Raw genomic sequence first — 21508 nt, 5'->3', positions numbered from 1 at the left:
CGGGTCCGCGCACGCTAAAGGCAGTTTTTATATGGCGCGTCGCTTATATAACGCTTCTATTGGAGATGCTCTTACATAGACACTTGCACTCGCTGGCGACAGTCTCTCCGTTGGGACCTTGCACTCACTCGCCTTGCTGGGCCGTCGCTGCCACCTTCGGTTGGGCCTCCAGGACCACCTCCATGATATGTGGGTGGTCAGTGAACCACTGCATGAATAACCAGGCATCGAGTGGTCAGTGTACTGAATTTCTGCCATGCATGACAATGCAACAACGATTAACGCCTCTTCTTGTCACCTTATTGAGAAATCTTTGGACTTGCAAAGAGGACGAGTAGTCCCCAAAAATGCTACACGTACAGGCTCATTCTACAGGTTTTTACAGGTTAAAGACCATTCGCTCTTCTAATTGGCCCCCCCCTGATTTTCACCGGTGGGCCCGTGCATCTTAATCAATCCTCGGCCAATCACTATTAAGCAACCTGTAAACCTCCTGTAAAACTCCGTACGTCTAGCAAAGCTCAGTAGTCCCCGACGTCGTCGCAACCCTTGGGGTCGCGCGCGTATGAGAAACCGGAGTTGACGGGTGAGTCCAAGAAGATGATGCTTGCCATCTGATGATCGTCGTCGTTAGTACAGCAGGAAATTACTCCCCCCGTCCCATAATATAAGAGCATTTTTGACACTAGAGAGTCGAGACATCTCTGTGGCTCTCACTCACCTTGGTCCATGACAAGGGGTTGTATACCAGCTGCGGCAAACCACCGTCGTACGATGCCAACACGAACTTTACAGGACCTGAATTGTATAGTTTATACGTAAGACGACGAAGCAAGCAGCTGCAGACCAGGGAGCGAGGAGCGGCTGTGGTTGGTGGGTGGAGTACTAACCGACTTCGAAGGCATAGGCGTTGTAGCTGGGGCAGCGAGGCCCCGCTGGTGAGCCAGAGGAGCGTGGGTCCGCGCCGGGGCTCCGCTCCGACTCCACGAAGTAGTAGAAGAGCTCCGTCCCGATCACCTCCTCCACGCCCATGTACATGCGAGCCCCGGCCATGAGAACCTCGCGCCCATTTCCATTTTCATTTCCAAGATGGAACCAACAACGAATGCATTAGACCAACATCGATGCCGACGTCGGTGCCGGCCGCGAGATGAGCAGCAGAAGCAGGAGGCCGGGAACAAGGCGCAGCAGCGGCGAGGGGCGGTGCTGCCCGGCGGTAGGGGTCCTGCAGAGAAGCTTAAGGACATCATCATCTTCTTCTTCTCGATCATCTCTCGCTTTGCGCTACGGAACACATTTCTGACACCTCCCTCTTTGCCTCATCCCTCCATGCGGTGCAGGCTACGGGGACGACTCAACCTAGCAGTCGGGTCAGGTTTGACCGGGTAGACCTCAGTTAGACCCACGCCCGGATCCCTAATCGGGTTGAGAGTCTGCCCATGGCCCTACCCATGGGTCTATACTGAGACCCACGCCCGAACCCATCGGGCGACCTGACATAATCGGGCACCCATCGGGTCTAGGCACAGCCGAATGAGTGGAGTCTCGCTGTTCTCTCAGTCACATTTTATAAGTGAAGGCTCCAGCTCATATGCTCTTAGCTAAGCGAGGTGGGACTAAAGAAGGAGCAGCGACAGCGGTGTTGCACTCACGCAGATTCAACCAGCCTTTAGAGCCAGCGAGTCGCTGAGCCGGCCAAAGGCCTAATGGCCGAACTAGCTTTGGGCCAAAAAAGACAAGTGTTCGTATGGGCCTGCTAGACGTGCCATGTAACTTGTTCTGTTTTTTACTACTATACAATTACTAGTACACTGTCGTATTGGAGCAGTTATGAAGGGCATTTAGATAAAAGTAGCCAAATGTAATATAGGATAAATATTTATTTAATTACTAATATTAATCAGGCGACCCATCGGGTCACCCGTGGGCACAAACTTATACTCAACCCTACCCAAGCCTAATCGGGTTACCCATGGGTAAAACCCATGGGCAGAGTCGGTGACCCATCCCCTACCCATTTGGGTCGGGTGCCCATGGGTGCGTGAACCCATGCGTCTAATTGTCGGGTTGAGGGACGACTCGAGGATGGCGATGTGTAGGCAACTACCGCTGCATGCCAACTACTGTATTATATTCGTCCTTGTGCCCGCGTGATTTTTTTTTGAGATAGTATTTTTGAGATGGCATGTTCCAACACGTCTTGCGATAAGGGAGGTGACACACAAGGCGACATGGGAGGCGATTCCGATGACAACTCTCGCAAGAGACGGGAGGTGTGGTATCTGCCGGACCTCCAGGCGGCGGACACCCTCGAATACCGCCGAGGGATCGTGGCGGAGCGAGGCCATAGCTGGTACCTCATCGACGGCGAGGGGGTGGAGGTAGACCACCGTTGCACATGAAAACACAGTACAAATCTCGGCTCTACAGTGGTGATACATTTCCCTTGTCACGTAGCGCGTGGTGTGACTGGCCATACGGCTCAGCACACCTCGGGCAGCATGCATGGCGGCGGGTGGGTGGATGGCAATAAGTATGAGAGGGGGTGGGGAGTGGAGTCGACACGCCTTATTGCTCACTTCCCCACCCTTGACCACGGCGAGCGGCAAATTCTAAGAGAGAATCTCGGAGGTGCGGCTGGTGAAGTTTGGGGGGCGAGACCACCGCCAGCGCGCGCGGCTGGTCGAGATCGGGACTTGGTTCCAATCCAACGCGGAGATGCGTGCGGAGGCACGGGTGGTGTTGGATGCGCTCTCGGAGGAGGAAGAGTGGGAGCTGAGTGCCACGAAGACGGGGCACCACTCTCTAGAGGTGCTCCTGTGGGCAATGGCGCAGGCGGAATTGGAGGACGAGGTGCGGGCGGCCGAATGGGCCTCGTTCCTCTCCTTCGCCACCATGAAGCTGAAGCCGGCGATGAATCCTGCAGCACTGCGGGCGAGCGAGGTGGTGATGGTGTTGCCCGCTCCAGGGTCAAAGCTGACCCCAATCAAGATCGACGGAGGAGGCAGTAGCGGAGAGTCTATTCAGACAAGTACGGGTAGGGCGGCGGTGGTAGTCCCAAGGCGCTACCTCAAGGACGGGCACCAACTATGCAGTTGTGCTGCTTTGCTCGCATGCTTGGGCAGGAGATCTGAATTCTCCCTCATCTAGCAACCGATTTTGGTTGTTGATGGGGGATTCGAATTCCGAGTCTGAAGATGCATCTGATGAAGGTATGAGAAATTGTTGGGGAACGTAGTAATTTCAAAAAAAAAATCCTACGCACACGCAAGATCATGGTGATGGCATAGCAACGAGAGGGGAGAGTGTTGTCCACGTACCCTCGTAGACCGTAAGCGGAAGCGTTATGACAACGCGGTTGATGTAGTCGTACGTCTTCACGATCTGACCGATCCAAGTACCGAACGTACGGCACCTCCGAGTTCATCACACGTTCAGCTCGATGACGATCCCCGGACTTCGATCCAGCAAAGTGTCGGGGATGAGTTCCATCAGCACGACGACGTGGTGACGATGATGATGCTCTACCGGCGCAGGGCTTCGCCTAAACTCCGCGATGATATTGACCGAGGTGGAATATGGTGGAGGGGGGCACCACACACGGCTAAGAAACGATCCGTAGATCAACTTCTGTGTCATGGGGTGCCCCCCTGCCCCCATATATAAAGGAGCAAGGGGGGAGGAGGCCGGCCCAAGGAGGGGGCGCGCCAAGTGTGGAGTCCTACTAGGATTCCACCTCCCTTGTTGGAGTAGGAGAAGGGGAAAGAGGGGGAGAGGAAGAAGGAAAGGGGGGCTGCGCCCCTTGTCCAATTCGGACCAGAGGGGGGGGGGCGCAGGCCTCCTTCCTTTTGGCCTCTCTCCTCTATTCCCGTATGGCCCAATAAGGCCCATATACTTCTCCCGGCGAATTCCCGTAACTCTCCGGTACACCCAAAAATACCCGAATCACTCGGAACCTTTCCGAAGTCCGAATATAGTCGTCCAATATATCGATCTTTACGTCTCGACCATTTCGAGACTCCTCGTCATGTCCCCGATCTCATCCGGGACTCCGAACTCCTTCGGTACATCAAAACTCATAAACTCATAATATAACTGTCATCGAAACCTTAAGCGTGCGGACCCTACGGGTTCGAGAACTATGTAGACATGACCTAGAACTATTCTTGGTCAATAACCAATAGCGGAACCTGGATGCTCATATTGGCTCCTACATATTCTACGAAGATCTTTATCGGTCAAACCGCATAACAACATACGTTGTTCCCTTTGTCATCGGTATGTTACTTGCCCGAGATTCGATCGTCGGTATCCAATACCTAGTTCAATCTCGTTACCGGCAAGTCTCTTTACTCGTTACGTAATGCATCATTCCGTAACTAACTCATTAGCTACATTGCTTGCAAGGCTTATAGTGATGTGCATTACCGAGAGGGCCCAGAGATACCTCTCCGACAATCGGAGTGACAAAACCTAATCTCGAAATACGCCAACCCAACATGTACCTTTGGAGACACCTGTAGTACTCCTTTATAATCACCCAGTTACGTTGTGACGTTTGGTAGCACCCAAAGTGTTCCTCCGGTAAACGGGAGTTGCATAATCTCATAGTTACAGGAACATGTATAAGTCATGAAGAAAGCAATAGCAACATACTAAACGATCAAGTGCTAGGCTAACGGAATGGGTCATGTCAATCACATCATTCTCCTAATGATGTGATCCCGTTAATCAAATGACAACTCTTTGTCCATGGCTAGGAAACTTAACCATCTTTGATTAACGAGCTAGTCAAGTAGAGGCATACTAGTGACACTATGTTTGTCTATGTATTCACACATGTATTATGTTTCCGGTTAATACAATTCTAGCATGAATAATAAACATTTATCATGAATAAGGAAATAAATAATAACTTTATTATTGCCTCTAGGGCATATTTCCTTCAGTCTCCCACTTGCACTAGAGTCAATAATCTAGTTCACATCGCTATGTGATTTAACACCAATATTCACATCTGCATGTGATTAATACCCATAGTTCACATCATCATGTGATCAACACCCAAAGGGTTTACTAGAGTCAATAATCTAGTTCACATCGCTATGTGATTAACACCCAAAAGAGTACTAAGGTATGATCATGTTTTGCTCGTGAGAGAAGCTTAGTCAACGGGTCTGTCATATTCAGAGCCGTATGTATTTCGCAAATATTCTATGTCCACAATGCTCTGCACGGAGCTACTCTAGCTAATTGCTCCCACTTTCAATATGTATCCAGATTGAGACTTAGAGTCATCTGGATTGGTGTAAAAGCTTGCATCGTTGTAACTTTTACGACGGGCTCTTTTATCACCTCCATAATCGAGAAACATCTCCTTAGTCCTCACTAAGGATATTCTTGACCCATGTCCAGTGATCTACTTATTAGATCAAAATTGTATTCCTTTGCCAAACACAGAGCAAGGTATACAATAGGTCTGGTTCACAGCATAGCATACTTTATAGAACCTATGACTGAGGCATAGGGAATGACTTTTCATTCTCTTTCTATTTTCTGCAATGGTCGGGTCTTGAGTCTTACTCAACTTCACACCTTGTAACACAGGCAAGAACTCCTTCTTTGACTGTTCCATTTTGAACTATTTCAAAAATTTATCAAGGTATGTACTCATTGAAAAATCTTATCAAGCGTCTTGATCTATCTATAGATCTTGATGCTCAATGTGTAAGCAGCTTCACCGAGGTCTTGCTTTGAAAAACTCTTATTCAAGTATCCTTTCATGCTATCCAGAATTTCCATATCATTTCCAATTAACAATATGTCATCCACATATAATATTAGAAATGCTACAGAGCTCCCACTCACTTTCTTGTAAATACAGGCTTCTTCAAAAGTCTGTATAAAACCATATGCTTTGATCAACTCATCAAAGCATATATTCCAACTCCGAGATGCTTGCACCAGTCCATAGATGGATCGCTGGAGCTTGCACAATTTGTTAGCACCTTTAGGATTGACAAAACCTTCTGGTTGCATCATATACAACTCTTCTTTAAGAAAACCATTAAGGAATGCAGTTTTGTTTATCCATTTGCCAGATTTCATAAAATGCGGCAATTGCTAACATGATTCAGACAGACTTAAGCATAGATACGAGTGAAAAACTCTCATCGTAGTCAACACCTTGAACTTGTCGAAAACCTTTTGCGACAATTCTAGCTTTGTAGATAGTAACACTATCAGCGTCCGTCTTCCTCTTGAAGATCCATTTAATCTCAATGTCTCGCCGATCATTGGGCAAGTCAATCAAAGTCCATACTTTGTTTTCATACATGGATCTTATCTCAGATCTCATGGCCTCAAGCCATTTTGCGGAATCTGGGCTCACCATCGCTTCTTCATAGTTCGTAGGTTCGTCATGGTCTAGTAACATAACTTCCAGAACAGGATTACCGTACCACTCTGGTGCGGATCTTACTCTGGAAGACCTACGAGGTTCTGTAGTAACTTAATCTGAAGTTTCATGATCATCATCATTAACTTCCTCACTAATTGGTGTAGTAGTCACAGGAACAGATTTCTGTGATGAACTACTTTCAAATAAGGGAGCAGGTACAGTTACCTCATCAAGTTCTACTTTCCTCCCACTCACTTCTTTCGAGAGAAACTCCTTCTCTAGAAAGGATCCATTCTTAGCAACGAATGTTTTGCCTTCGGATCTGTGATAGAAGGTGTACCCAACAGTTTCCTTTGGGTATTCTATGAAGACGCACTTCTCCGATTTGGGTTCGAGCTTATCAGGTTGAAACCTTTTTCATATAAGCATCGCAACTCCAAACTTTAAGAAACGACAGCTTAGGTTTACTGCTAAACCATAGTTCATACGGTGTCGTCTCAACGGATTTAGATGGTGCCCTTTTAAACGTGAATGCAGCTGTCTCTAATGCACAACCCCAAAACGATAGTGGTAAACCGATAAGAGACATCATAGATCGCACCATATCCAATAAAGTGCGGTTACGACGTTCGGACACACCATAACGTTGTGGTGTTCCAGGTGGCGTGAGCTGTGAAACTATTCCACATTGTTTTAATTGAAGACCAAACTCGTAACTCAAATATTCGTCTCCGCGATCAGATCGCAGAAACTTTATTTTCTTGTTACGATGATTTTTCCACTTCACTCTGAAATTCTTTGAACCTTTCAACTATTTCAGACTTATGTTTCATCAAGTAGATATACCCATATCTGCTCAAATCATCTTGTGAAGGTCAGAAAATAACGATACTTGCCACGAGCATCAACACTCATTGGATCGCATACATCGGTATGTATTATTTCCAATAAGTCAGTAGCTTGTTCCATTGTTGCGGAGAACGGAGTTTTAGTCATCTTGCCCAAAAGGCACGGTTCGCAAGCATCAAATGATTCATAACCAAGTGATTCCAAAAATCCATCTTTATGGAGTTTCTTCATGCGCTTTACACCGATATGACCCAAACGGCAGTGCCACAAATAAGTTGCACTATCATTATCAACTTTGCATCTTTTGGCATCAATATTATGAATATGTGTATCACTACGATCGAGATCCAACAAACTATTTTCATTGGGTGTATGACCATCAAAGGTTTTATTCATTTAAACAGAACAACAATTATTCTCTGATTTTAAATGAATAACCGTATTGCAATAAACATGATCAAATCATATTCATGCTCAACGCAAACACCAAATAACATTTATTTAGGTTCAACACTAATCTCGAAAGTATAGGGAGTGTGCGATGATGATCATATCAATCTTGGAACCACTTCCAACACACATCGTCACTTCACCCTCAACTAGTTTCTGTTTATTCTGTAACTCCTGTTTCGAGTTACTAATCTTAGCAACCGAACAAGTATCAAATACTCAGGGGTTACTATAAACACTAGTAAGGTACACATCAATAACATGTATATCAAATATACCCTTGTTCACTTTGCCATCCTTCTTATCCACCAAATATTCAGGGCATTTCCGCTTCTAGTGACCATTTCCTTTGCAGTGTAACACTCAGTTTCAGGCTTTGGTTCAGCTTTGGGCTTCTTCATGGGAGTGACAACTTGCTTGTCATTCTACTTGAAGTTCCCTTTCTTTCCCTTTGCCCTTTTCTTGAAACTAGTGATCTTGTCAACCATCAACACTTGATGCTCTTTCTTGATTTCTACCTTCGTTGATTTCAACATCACGAAGAGCTCGGGAATCGTTTTCGTCATCCCTTGCATACTATAGTTCATCACAAAGTTCTACTAACTTGGTGATGGTGACTAGAGAATTCTGTCAATCACTATCTTATCTGGAAGATTAACTCCCACTTGATTCAAGCGATTGAAGTACCCAGACAATCTGAGCACATGCTCACTAGTTGAGCGATTCTCCTCCATCTTTTAGCTATAGAACTTGTTGGAGACTTCATATCTCTCAACTCGGGTATTTGCTGGAAATATTAACTTCAACTCCTGGAACATCTCATATGGTCCATGACGTTCAAAACGTCTTTGAAGTCCCGATTCTAAGCCGTTAAGCATGGTGCACTAAACTATCAAGTAGTCATCATATTGAGCTAGCCAAACGTTCATAACGTCTGCATCTGCTCCTGCAATAGGTCTGTCACCTAAAGGTGCATTAAGGACATAATTCTTCTGTGCAGCAATGAGGATAAACCTCAAATCACGGATCCAATACGCATCATTGCTACTAACATCTTTTCAACACAATTTTCTCTAGGAACATATCAAAATAAACATATGAAAGCAACAACGCAAGCTATTGATCTACAACATAATTTGCAAAATACTACCAGGACTAAGTTCATGATAAATTTAAGTTCAATTAATCATATTACTTAAGAACTCCCACTTAGACAGACATCCCTCTAGTCATCTAAGTGATCACGTGATCCAAATCAACTAAACCATGTCCGATCATCACGTGAGATGGAGTAGTTTCAATGGTGAACATCATTATGTTGATCATATCTACTATATGATTCACGCTCGACCTTTCGGTCTCCGTGTTCCGAGGCCATATCTGTATATGCTAGGCTCGTCAAGTTTAACCCAAGTATTCCGCGTGTGCAACTGTTTTGCACCCGTTGTATTTGAACGTAGAGCCTATCACACCCGATCATCACGTGGTGTCTCAGCACGAAGAACTTTCGCAACGGTGCATACTCAGGGAGAACACTTCTTGATAATTAGTGAGAGATCATCTTAAAATGCTACCGTCAATCAAAGCAAGATAAGATGCATAAAGGATAAACATCACATGCAATCAATATAAGTGATATGATATGGCCATCATCATCTTGTGCTTGTGATCTCCATCTTCGAAGCACCGTCGTGATCACCATCGTCACCGGTGTGACACCTTGATCTCCATCGTAGCATCGTTGTCGTTACGCCATCTATTGCTTCTACGACTATCGCTACCGCTTAGTGATAAAGTAAAGCAATTACAGGGCGTTTGCATTTCATACAATAAAGCGACAACCATATGGCTCCTGCCAGTTGCCGATAACTTCGGTTACAAAACATGATCATCTCATATAATAAAATATAGCATCATGTCTTGACCATATCACATCACAACATGCCCTGCAAAAACAAGTTAGACGTCCTCTACTTTGTTGTTGAAAATTTTACGTGGCTGCTACGGGCTTAGCAAGAACCGTTCTTACCTACGCATCAAAACCACAATGATAGTTCGTCAAGTTAGTGTTGTTTTAACCTTCGCAAGGACCGGGCGTAGCCACACTCGATTCAGCTAAAGTGAGAGAGACAGACACCCGCCAGCCACCTTTAAGCACGAGTACTCGTAACGGTGAAATCAGTCTCGCGTAAGCGTACGCGTAATGTCAGTCTGGGCCGCTTCATCTCACAATACCGCCGAACCAAAGTATGACTTGCTGGTAAGCAGTATGACTTGTATCGCCCACAACTCACTTGTGTTCTACTCGTGCATATGACATCTACGCATAAAACCAGGCTCTGATACCACTGTTGCGGAACGTAGTAATTTCAAAAAAAAATCCTACGCACACGCAAGATCATGGTGATGGCATAGCAACGAGAGGGGAGAGTGTTGTCCACGTACCCTCGTAGACCGTAAGCGGAAGCATTATGACAACGCGGTTGATGTAGTCGTACGTCTTCACGATCCGACCGATCCAAGTACCGAACGTACGGCACCTCCGAGTTCAGCACACGTTCAGCTCGATGACGATCCCCGGACTCCGATCCAACAAAGTGTCGGGGATGAGTTCCGTCAGCACGACAGCATGGTGACATGATGATGCTCTACCGGCGCAGGGCTTCGCCTAAACTCCGCGACGATATGACCGAGGTGGAATATGGTGGAGGGGGGCACCGCACACGGCTAAGGAACGATCTGTAGATCAACTTCTGTGTCATGGGGTGCCCCCCTGCCCCCATATATAAAGGAGCAAGGGGGGAGGAGGCCGGCCCTAGGAGGGGGCGCGCCAAGTGTGGAGTCCTACTAGGACTCCCTAGTCCTAGTAGGATTCACCTCCCTTATTGGAGTAGGAGAAGGGGAAAGAGAGGGAGAGGAAGAAGGAAAGGGGGGCTGCGCCCCTTGTCCAATTCGGACCAGAGGGGGGGGGGCGCAGGCCTCCTTCCTTTTGGCCTCTCTCCTCTATTCCCGTATGGCCCAATAAGGCCCATATACTTCTCCCGGCGAATTCCCGTAACTCTCCGGTACTCCGAAAAATACCCGAATCACTCGGAACCTTTCCGAAGTCCGAATATAGTCGTCCAATATATCGATCTTTATGTCTCGACCATTTCGAGACTCCTCGTCATGTCCCCGATCTCATCCGGGACTCCGAACTCCTTCGGTACATCAAAACTCATAAACTCATAATAAAACTGTCATCGAAACCTTAAGCGTGCGGACCCTACGGGTTCAAGAACTATGTAGACATGACCTAGAACTATTCTTGGTCAATAACCAATAGCGGAACCTGGATGCTCATATTGGCTCCTACATATTCTATGAAGATCTTTATCGGTCAAACCGCATAACAACATACGTTGTTCCCTTTGTCATCGGTATGTTACTTGCCCGAGATTCGATCGTCGGTATCCAATACCTAGTTCAATCTCGTTACCGGCAAGTCTCTTTACTCGTTACGTAATGCATCATTCCGTAACTAACTCATTACCTACATTGCTTGCAAGGCTTATAGTGATGTGCATTACCGAGAGGGCCCAGAGATACCTCTCCGACAATCGGAGTGACAAAACCTAATCTCGAAATACGCCAACCCAACATGTACCTTTGGAGACACCTGTAGTACTCCTTTATAATCACTCAGTTACGTTGTGACGTTTGGTAGCAGTCAAAGTGTTCCTCCGGTAAACGGGAGTTGCATAATCTCATAGTTACAGGAACATGTATAAGTCATGAAGAAAGCAATAGCAACATACTAAACGATGAAGTGCTAGGCTAATGGAATGGGTCATGTCAATCACATCATTCTCCTAATGATGTGATCCCGTTAATCAAATGACAACTCTTTTGTCCATGGCTAGGAAACTTAACCATCTTTGATTCAACGAGCTAGTCAAATAGAGGCATACTAGTGACACTATGTTTGTCTATGTATTCACACATGTATTATGTTTCCGGTTAATACAATTCTAGCATGAATAATAAACATTCATCATGATATAAGGAAATAAATAATAACTTTATTATTGCCTCTAGGGCATATTTCCTTCAGAAATATCCCCAATCCCTTTGCGTATTTGCCATCTAATGCACTAGATAAAAGTGGGAGATTGGTGAGCAAAATGGATTAAAAAATTCACCGGATTGAGCAAATTAATCGTAGACAGAAAGCTAGGATGGATGAATATGTTCTGAGTATGTTGGTTGATGTAGGAGATGGTGGGGATAAAAATAGAAAAAAGAGGGGTGCAGAGGAAAAAAATTTATCAGACTCACTATCCTGACATGGACTCACCTAATTGGGAAAAATACCATGATAGGGATGTAGATTTAGCGTTGATAAAAATGAGATCTCTGGTTCCCAAGTTTGAAGATCTTCGCCCAATACCTAACTGGCTAGAGGGAGTAGAAGGAGATGGTAATTTTGAAATACAACACTGTGGATTGACACAGATGACTACAAATGATGAAATTGATAAAAAGGTTGATATAAAAATATATGAAATTCCTGAGAGTGTTTTCTTAGAAAAATATGTAGATGTTGTGATAGATTTGGGGGAGGAGACACAGAAAGTGGGAACAGATAATTTTGGGAGTAAGGGGATGGTTAGTGGCCAGAGAAAAATCCAGATGGGCTGACAAAGGCCCCCATTACGGAGGGAGAGGGAGGAGGAGCGGGGTTAAAACAGGTATAAAACCTGACCACATCCCTCGCCTAGGGTTTATTGATCCCTGCTTCCTCCACCTTTTCGAGAGTGAGGAGGCGGCGGAAGCTCAAGGAAATAAGGAAGAAGATATGTCTGGGAGGTCAGGAAATTGGCAGGCTGGGGTAGGGAGAGGAGGTCCAGGAGGGAGAGGTAATTTTTCTTCAAGCAGAAACAACTCCCCACCTGGTAGGAATTTTGGAAGAATTGATGATGAAAATCAGGGATATGGAGATAGAAGAGAAATGGGTGAGAATTTCAGATTTGGGGATGGGGCAGGAAGAGGCAGTGGTGGAGACATATTTTATAACAACTTCGGGGGGGGGAATGGATATGAAGATAGAAGAGCAGCGGGATCTGGGAGTTTTGGTGGAAACAAAGGCAGATTCGAATATCAGACCAGAGGACAGGGCAGAAGTGAGGTCACTGTTTCTGGACAGAGAGGAGGTGAGCCAGATCACAATAAAAAAGAGGGCAATCATGGGAAACAGAGTGAGGGGAAGGATGTTCATGCTACATCTACCCAGAATTTTCCCCAGATTCTGCCTATGGGCCTAGGTTTGGGGAAATGGGGTTCATACCACCTGAACAGATGGCACAGCACTATCAGTACTTGCTGGCAAATGTGCCCAAAGGGGGAGTGCTATCAGTCCCACATGGAGAAAAAGAACCTAGTGACAAAGGTAGTGGGACCAAGAATGAAGGGGGACATGGAAAAGAGATCATCTATGGCAAATGCAAAGAAGGTGGCCATATCAGTAAAGATTGTTGGAACAATGTATTTTGTGTGGTCTGCTAGAGAGGGTCTCACAGAACTAAAGAATGCACTATCCTCAGATAGCCAAAACCAGTAGCCAAGTATGTAGGATATGGAGCCAAAGGTTTGGGATGCTTGCTGGTGTAGAATACTAAAGAAATATCTGATGTTGAACATGCTAATCCGATGGCCATAATTATAGTGCACTCTGGAATGCTGAATGAGACCACTTTGGTGCAGGGGCTGGCTAGAATGTTTGATTGGGGATGGACATGGAGGGGTTTGGGGGGACTAAAGAAAATAATGACAGATCTTTCAGAAGTTCTGGAAAGAAATCTGTCATTAAAATTAAAATTAAAAAGGGATCTGCCAAAAAAGGGGGGAAAATGAGAGGAGTTTTCTGGAACATGAGGGGTTTGGGGGATATCAAAAGGAGATTTATGAGAGAAATGGTGATGTATATGAAGGTAGACTTCATAGGATTGCAAGAGAATATGAGAGATCATTTCTCTAAAAATGATCTACATGGGATTTGTGGAGGGAGAGATTTTCATTGGCATCATGTACCATCAAGGGGCAAAAAAGGGGGGTTATTGCTTGGAGTGAACTATACTACTTTTGATTTATTACCCTGGAAGATGGGGAATACTTTATAAAAATGACGGTTCAAGATATAAAAAATAAGTTCATTTGGGACTTGGTGGTGATATATGGGGATGCTCAGCCATCTGGAAAAGCAAGATTTCTTGCTGAGTTGGCTAGGTTTTTTTTAAAAGTGTAAACTCCATCCTGATGGGGAGGGGGAGATTTTAATATTATAAAAAAAAGCATCTGAAAAGAACAAACTTGGCACACCAGGGCATTGAAGTTTTTTGTTCAATGTGATTATAGAACAAGCTGGGGTTAGGAAATTGAATATGCATGGGAGACAATACACTTGGGGCAACAACTTACGCCAACCTACATTTGGAAAACTAGATAGAGTGCTTTGTGATGTAGAATGGGAATAAAGATATCCATTGATAGAGGTCTCTGCGTTGTGTAGAGAAAAATCTGACCATGTACCTTTGTATCTAGATACTGGAGATCTGGTAAATAAGGACCCCCTATTTAGGTTTGAAAACTCCAGGTTTATGAGAGAAGGGGTGGATGAACTGGTTAATAAAACTTGGAGGAACAATGGTTCGAAAAAATCTAGTATAGAGAACTGGCAATGTAAATTGAGAAGTTTGAGACCTATCCTGAAGGGATGGAATACGAATATGAATGCATGGTACAGAGAGCTTAAAAAGACATATTAATCAAACTTGATAACATTGACAAAAAATGTGAAACTTATGGCCTAAATGTGGAGGACAGAAAAGAACAATCAGAACTCAGAGCCCAACTAGATAGACTGTTGGGACAGGAGGAGGCCAAATGGAAACAGGGGGGAAAAGTAGATGAATTGATTGGGGGGCAGCAACACTAAATACTTTCATGCAAAAGCAAATGGGAGACGTAGGAAAAATAAAATCATAGTGTTGGACCAAGAAGATGGAAGGGTGGAAGGGGAGAAAAACTTAATTGATTATATCACAAACTTTTATAGAAACTTGTTGGAGAAGCAGACACTTCTAATATTTCATTGTGCATTGAAAATTCCAATAAGATATCCTCAGCCCAAAAAGAAATGTTGATTAGGGAGTTTTCCTTGGAGGAAATTAAGACAACTATTTTCCAGATGGATCATAACAAATCCCCAGGGCCAGATGGATTTAATGCTAAATTTTATCAACACTTCTAGGATATGATTAAAGAGGATTTCAAACATATGTTTGATGACCTGTATGCTGGGACCATAGATATTAAAAGACTGGATTATGCCATCATTACCCTGGTGCGAAAACCAAAGAAGCAAACCAGATTCAGAAGTTTAGGCCAATCTGTTTGCTGAATGTTAGTTTCAATCTTTTTACAAAAGTCTTACTGAATATACTTAATCTTGTGGCTAGCTCTATCATATCTCCAATACAGACAGCCTTTGTCAAAGGCAGGTACATCATGGAAGGGGTGATGGTTTTACATGAAGCGCTTAATAGTGTGCATGTCAAGAAACAGAGTGCTTTATTGCTAAAAGTGGATTTTGAAAAAGCATATGATAAAATTAAATGGCCTTTTGTGATGCAAATGCTAAAAGGAAAAGGGTTTCCTGACAAATGGATAGACTAGGTAATGAGTACTATTAGAGGGGTTAGAGCGTGTGTCAAAGTTAATGAAAATTATGGTCCCTATTTCCCTACTCATAAAGGGTTGAAACAGGGAGATTCTTTATCCCCCTTAATGTTTAATCTAGCAGCAGATGCTTTAGCTATCCTGATGGATAATGCAAGAAATGCTGGGCTGATCAAAGGTTTGCTGGTTGATACTATAGAGGGTGGAGTCAATATGTTACAATATGCTGATGCTACCATCTTTTTGCTACAAGATGATTATGAAAGTGTCGACAATTTAAAATACATATTATGTTTGTTTGAACAAATGTCTGGATTGAAGATTAATTTCCACAAAAGTGAGATATTCCTATTTGGGGTAGCTGCTGATAAAAAGCAGGAATACTCCAGAATATTCACCTGTCATGTGGGAGATCTTCCTATGAAATATTTAGGCCTCCTAGTGGATAAGAAAAGAATTAAGAATAAAGACTGGAAATCTTCTGAAAATAAAATGGAAGGAAAATGTGGGACTTGGCAAGGGAGGCTGTTGGCTAGTGCTGGTAGATTGATAGTGATTCAATCCTCATTGACTGGGATTCCATACTTTATGATGTCATTTTATGGGCTACCTGTGGGAGTAGAAAAAAGAATGAATTTCTTCAGAGCTAAGCTGTTGTGGCAAGAAAGTAATGACAAGAAAAAATATCACCTGGTAAGATGGGGAGAGGTTTGTAAACCTAAAGATATGGGTGGTTTGGGTATTCATAATCTAGCTTTTATGAATAAAGCTCTATTATGCAAATGGTGGTGGAAGCTTTATAACACAGATGGGGTATGGTAGAAGATTTTGAGACATAAATACATTAAAAGACTTGTATCACCAGTGTGAAAAGTAGAAAAGGTGATTTACATTTTTGGGAGAATTAATGAAACACAAAACCTTTTTCTTTTCCATGTGTAAATTTGAAATTGGAGATGGGGAGAATACCAGATTTTGGGAAGAGTGGTGGATTGGAACTAAAGCTTTAAAAGATAGTTACCCACGCATTTACAATATATGTTTTGATAAGAAAAGTCGATGGCTCATGTCTTGAAAAAGGGGCTTGACAAAATTAGCTTTAGAAGATCATTATGTGGGGAATCCCTGCATTTATGGGAGCACATAAAAGAGGTATGTGAGAGTGTAACGCTTCATGAAACTCAAGACAAGATCAAATGGACCTTGTCTGGGGATGGTAAATACTATGTTAAAACTTGCTATAGATACTTGATCCAAGATGGGCTGCATGATCCATACAAATTCCTATGGAAAACAAAAATGCCTCCCAAGGTTAAGGTCTTTTTGTGGCTATTACTGAGGAAAAGTATTCTTACAAAACAAAACATGAAAAAAAGAGGATGGCAGGGGGATACAAAATGTTCCTTTTGTGGGCGAGAGGAAGATATAGAACATTTATTTGTACATTGCTTTGTGGCTAAAATGTTGTGGATGGTTATGAAATGCTATTTTGACATACATGATGTTCCTCATAAAATTAATGATATATTTGGTAGATGGATAACAAATTTGAGAAAAATGATAAGAACCTTATGACAGTTGGTATATCAGCTATGCTTTGGACAATTTGGAAACTGAGAAACAAACTAGTCTTTGATAATCACAGGGTTATTGATCCTTGTGTTCCTGTAATTTGATCATTTAGAATTTACATGAATGGCGTGTGTTGCAAAAAAACAAGGAAGAGTAGATCGCATGAAGGAGGGCGTAAATCAAGTTGAGCGGGTGGCTACAGAGATTTTCAGAGCGACGCATGGATGGGCGACTGGAGTTCCAAGACTGGGAGGCTCCTGAAAATCTGACTACGCTGAAGCTTACCTTCTTTGTGCTGCCTTTTGCTCTTCTGTTTTTCTCCTTTTCGTTCCTTTTGCGTTGTGATATGAACTTCTCACCCTTGTTGGCAGTGGCTTTAATCCTATATGTAATAGCAAGTAGAACCTTAAGTGCCAGCTGTGTTGGGTTTCTCCGGCGCTTTTAGGCGCTGGGGATTTAGCCAATCTTGACATATTGTTGTGTGGGGGGAGGGAGGGATGGATCCTTTCTTCAACATAGCAACGTCAGATTGTTGATGCGAAGTTCAGTCCTGTAGTCTGTAAGCAACTGATTTCTTTAAATGAAATCGTAGAGGCAAGCTCTCTTTTATCAAAAAATGTGCCTCGCGTGCTTGGATAATGCAAAAATGGCATACTGCCAGCTCTTGGTCCAATAATGACACGAGTTTAGATACATACGTCCATGTCAGCATGCAAGGCGCGCATGCACTATATACAAAACTGACCATGTGACCATAACATGTCATGTCAGCAGCATAGACTCGGCGGAGATGAATGCAATTTGGAATGGTTTGGTTTTGGCGGCAGACATTAGGTGCAATAAGGCTGGTCCTAATGGTAGTATCATAGCTAGTATCATGCATGTCAACTAGGCAATTTTGAGGAGGTGTCATAGTATTAAATGAAGAAAGAGAGGATGGAGTATCATATCATGATACTGTATCATAATAAATGCTATGCTACTTTATGTCATGCATGGCAATAAATAAAGTACTTAATGATACTAAAATATGATACTATGCATTAGGGAGGTAGTATCATACACTAGTATCTTATGCATGATACTAGTACATGATACTCCCACTACAACCAGCCTAAGGCTGGTAATCGATCGGGCCTTCAACTAACCATTGTTGGGTGCAATAAGACATTTGATTTTCGCAGAATATGACTTTTCGCCCAGTCCACGCTCAAGTTCGATTTTAGCTGAGTGTACACAATTGGCTCCGGCACTAGTAGAAAACAGGGCATTTGTCCCGGTTCGTAAGGGCCTTTAGTCCCGGTTCTTGAACCGGGACTAATAGGTCGTTACTAGTGCCTCCCCCCTTTAGTCCCGGTTCTTACACGAACTGGGACAGATGGGCATCCACGTGGCCACTGCGGGCAGCCCAGGCAGGGGGGCCTTTGGTCCTAGTTGGTGACATAAAACGGGACCAAAAGGCATCCACGCGTCAGAAGCTGGCTGCAGCTGAGGTTTTTTTTAAGTGGCTGGTTTAGGGGTTTTGGGGGTTAATTTAGGTTGTTATTAGCTAGTTAATAGAGAGAAGTGTCATCTCTTATCTTCGTGCTTGGTTTACCAACGCTACTGCTATGTTCATTTCACCCGCTGATATATAATAACTCTTCATGCTTGCATCATACATCATCATATATAATAACAAGTCCTACTAATCATGCATCATCATACAACTTCTACTCGTTATTAATAACAAGTCATACGATCATCATACTCATAGTCATCGAACCCAACCCTACATAATTGTTCTTAGCACATCATCAGTATCAGGTAGACCTAAACACACTTAAGATAAAATAGCATAAAACAATATAGACCCTGACTCTCCATTATGAAGAATGAAGATCATCATGTCTCCAATTCTTGCGCTTTGCTTCCTTTTGCTTCCAAGAAGCTCCTTACGACTGTCCATACATTTTTTCCATTCTTTGATCGTCATGTCTCCACTTCTTTTAGAAATCTGGTATGGACAGTTGAGATTCGTAGGATGACCTGGTTGTATGTTCAAAACATCAAGGCGACCGTGCGTATACATCAGATGAGGCACACAATCATTCGGGATTATCTGTTGAAAAACATAGTAATAACTTCGTAGTTAGCAATGATGTACTAGTTTTAGAAGTATGCAAAAAGATGCACGGATGTCGTAATAGTAAAAAATCTTACCAGGGTATCTCCATGGTAGTTACCGTAGTTCAACACGTGCACTAGTGGCACATATTGACCATAATGTTGAGGAGTTCGATTGTAGACATTGTAATTCTCAAGATCAGTACAAAATGCGATCAGATGATTTTTCTCCTTATAAGTTAATTTGGAGCCATCGGTGTAGTGGGTTTTGTCTACCATCTTCCGCACATTCTTTGAATAATGAAAATAAGCTGTCAATGGAAATAAGCTATCAACTATTTTGAAATAAACAATATAAATTACTTAATAACTATGTTAAGCTCACACGGGGGAAGAATTGGAGGTGTATCCACAAGGACCCAAATGTCCATATTGTCTTGCTCGATTGTAGGATCACCAAGATCCATGGTGACAAGCATACCCTCATCAAAACCATACATCTTGCAAAGTGCTTCCCAATTTTTGCAACCAAAATGGGTTACACTCTCAACATTGTACAGCTTTACTCAAAATCCACACCATGATGGGTCCTTAGGTGATTTTTTTTGGTTTCCATACTTTCATGGTCTTCAAAACCCATCCTCTCCAAGACATAGCGTCTTCCATAGCATGGGATAAGCTAGTCGAATTGGAAAAGATGAAAAATACACGTTAAAATAGTTGAAGTCGTGCTTAATTATGAAAAAAAAACTATTGTCGTCGTTGCGTACCGTATGAACATCGAAGGTCTCCTCGAGCTTAATGCTAAAGCACCGATCTTTGTCCAGCTCAAGGAACCTGTCGCACATACCTCGGTCGTCGTGGCACCAGTCGCACTCCCCCTGGGAGGTTTTCGTCGTCCGAGTACGACATTTCCGGCCTATGTTCATAATTCAAATATTAAACTTGTACAATTAAATATATGTACTAAAAAACCTAAATTAGATCATTATTATTAATCACGGGTTGACTATCGGTGATGGTAGCTCCTCCTTTCATTCCCGAGTGCATTATTACACCAAATTGTCTAGCACACGGGAATGAAGGAGAATCTACCCCCATGACGGCGTGGATGATGGAGGGGGCTCCTAGATTTCTGCATAAACTGCTCTTCAATTTTAGCATTCAAAGTAGGAGTACTTTTCCAATATGAGCATTCAATAAGCAAAACTAAATCGTAAAATAAAGTAGTATTCAAATTAGCATGCATTCAATTATAACCAAAAATACATCATCTCTTGTGTCTGTACATCGTCGAATATTATCACTAATACTCCTCGAATACTACCATACATATAGCATCGCTAATACAGCTAGAACCATAGCGCCCGACGGGTATCGTCGCGGGTAGTGGACACCCAAAGATAAGGAACCATCACAGGATCATAGCTCCAGTGAGATCCCTGAAGAACCTGCAAGGTATTGTCGAACCTGCCCTCCAATGCAACCATGTAGCGACGGGCGTGCTCGTCCTCCTCGCAAACACGGTGACATACCACCTCCGCGGTGTCCGGAAGCCTCGGCACCGTCACTGGCCCACGCGACCGCCACCAAACAAGGATCGGGTCAACAACGGGCTGCCTCCTCACCAACATATGTCCCCCGGAAGGTAGCACCTCCCAATACCAGCCAGGCGGAGCCCAGTCCCGAACATGGCCCTGATCAAGCAGGCCTCCACCGCCGAGTCGACGACGAGGAGCATGCGGGATAGGCATCATCGACGTTGATGCGGGAACTACTTCTATATATAGTTAAATAAAGTAGTTTTATTAACTAAATCAACTAGTTCAACTACTAAGCACTTACTATAAATAAATAAAGTAGTACTTACTAAAAACAAACTACTTCTATATATAGTACAATAAAGTAGTTTATTAAATCAACTAGCTAGTTCAACTATATATGAAGCACTTACTATAAATAAAATAAAGTAGTACTTACTAAAAATAAACTACTTTAACTATAGTTCTATTATTTTTCTAACTAATTATATTAAACACTTTCTCTTCTTATTTTTTCCTTTTTCCTCTATTCTAAATATAAACATATTCATAAATGACTTTGATCATGCACAATTTTCCAATACATACACAATATGAACATATACATAAATTGACAAAGAAAATACTATGGACAAAAAAATCATTAAAATTCTGTGAACAAAATTACAACAGAAAAAAATCATAAAAATTCTATGAACAGAAAAAAATCGTAAAAATTTGACATATTCGATCTTTGCATATATATGTACATACAAACATGCATATTCAACAATAATATCACCAAAAAAATCTATTAACAGAAAAAAAATTAACACAATATGAACAAATTAATTACATAATATGAAAAAAAATCTAACAGAAAAATCTATGAACT

The 21508-nt window shown here is 43.0% G+C and overlaps 1 protein-coding gene across 1 annotated transcript; it reads right to left on the bottom strand.

Moving 5' to 3' along the window:
- Window positions 1–425: 425 nt before the first annotated feature.
- On the bottom strand, window positions 426–1517 carry LOC123155784 (serine carboxypeptidase-like 18). Its single transcript, XM_044573913.1, has 3 exons — window positions 891–1517; window positions 722–798; window positions 426–614 (listed from the first exon to the last, which is right to left on the bottom strand). Exons 1-3 carry the CDS (start codon window positions 1051–1053, stop codon window positions 522–524), a joined length of 333 nt encoding a protein of 110 aa, XP_044429848.1. The 5' UTR covers window positions 1054–1517; the 3' UTR covers window positions 426–521.
- Between the last annotated feature and the right edge of the window lie 19991 nt (window positions 1518–21508).

This window comes from Triticum aestivum, chromosome 7B, assembly GCF_018294505.1.
Source record: "Triticum aestivum cultivar Chinese Spring chromosome 7B, IWGSC CS RefSeq v2.1, whole genome shotgun sequence".
Taxonomy (NCBI): Eukaryota; Viridiplantae; Streptophyta; class Magnoliopsida; order Poales; family Poaceae; genus Triticum; species Triticum aestivum.
The sequence above is the reverse complement of the archived record's forward strand: the minus strand, read 5'-3'. Positions and strand labels throughout refer to the sequence as shown.

Bases quoted from the DNA above. Each gene is read 5' to 3' on its own strand.
- LOC123155784 (XM_044573913.1), bottom strand. From the start codon at position 1,053: ATGGCCGGGGCTCGCATGTACATGGGCGTGGAGGAGGTGATCGGGACG. The intron at 799-890 runs GTTAGTACTCCA...TATACAATTCAG, and splicing joins CGCCTATGCCTTCGAAGTCG to GTCCTGTAAAGTTCGTGTTG. The intron at 615-721 runs GTGAGTGAGAGC...GACGATCATCAG, and splicing joins ACCCCTTGTCATGGACCAAG to ATGGCAAGCATCATCTTCTT.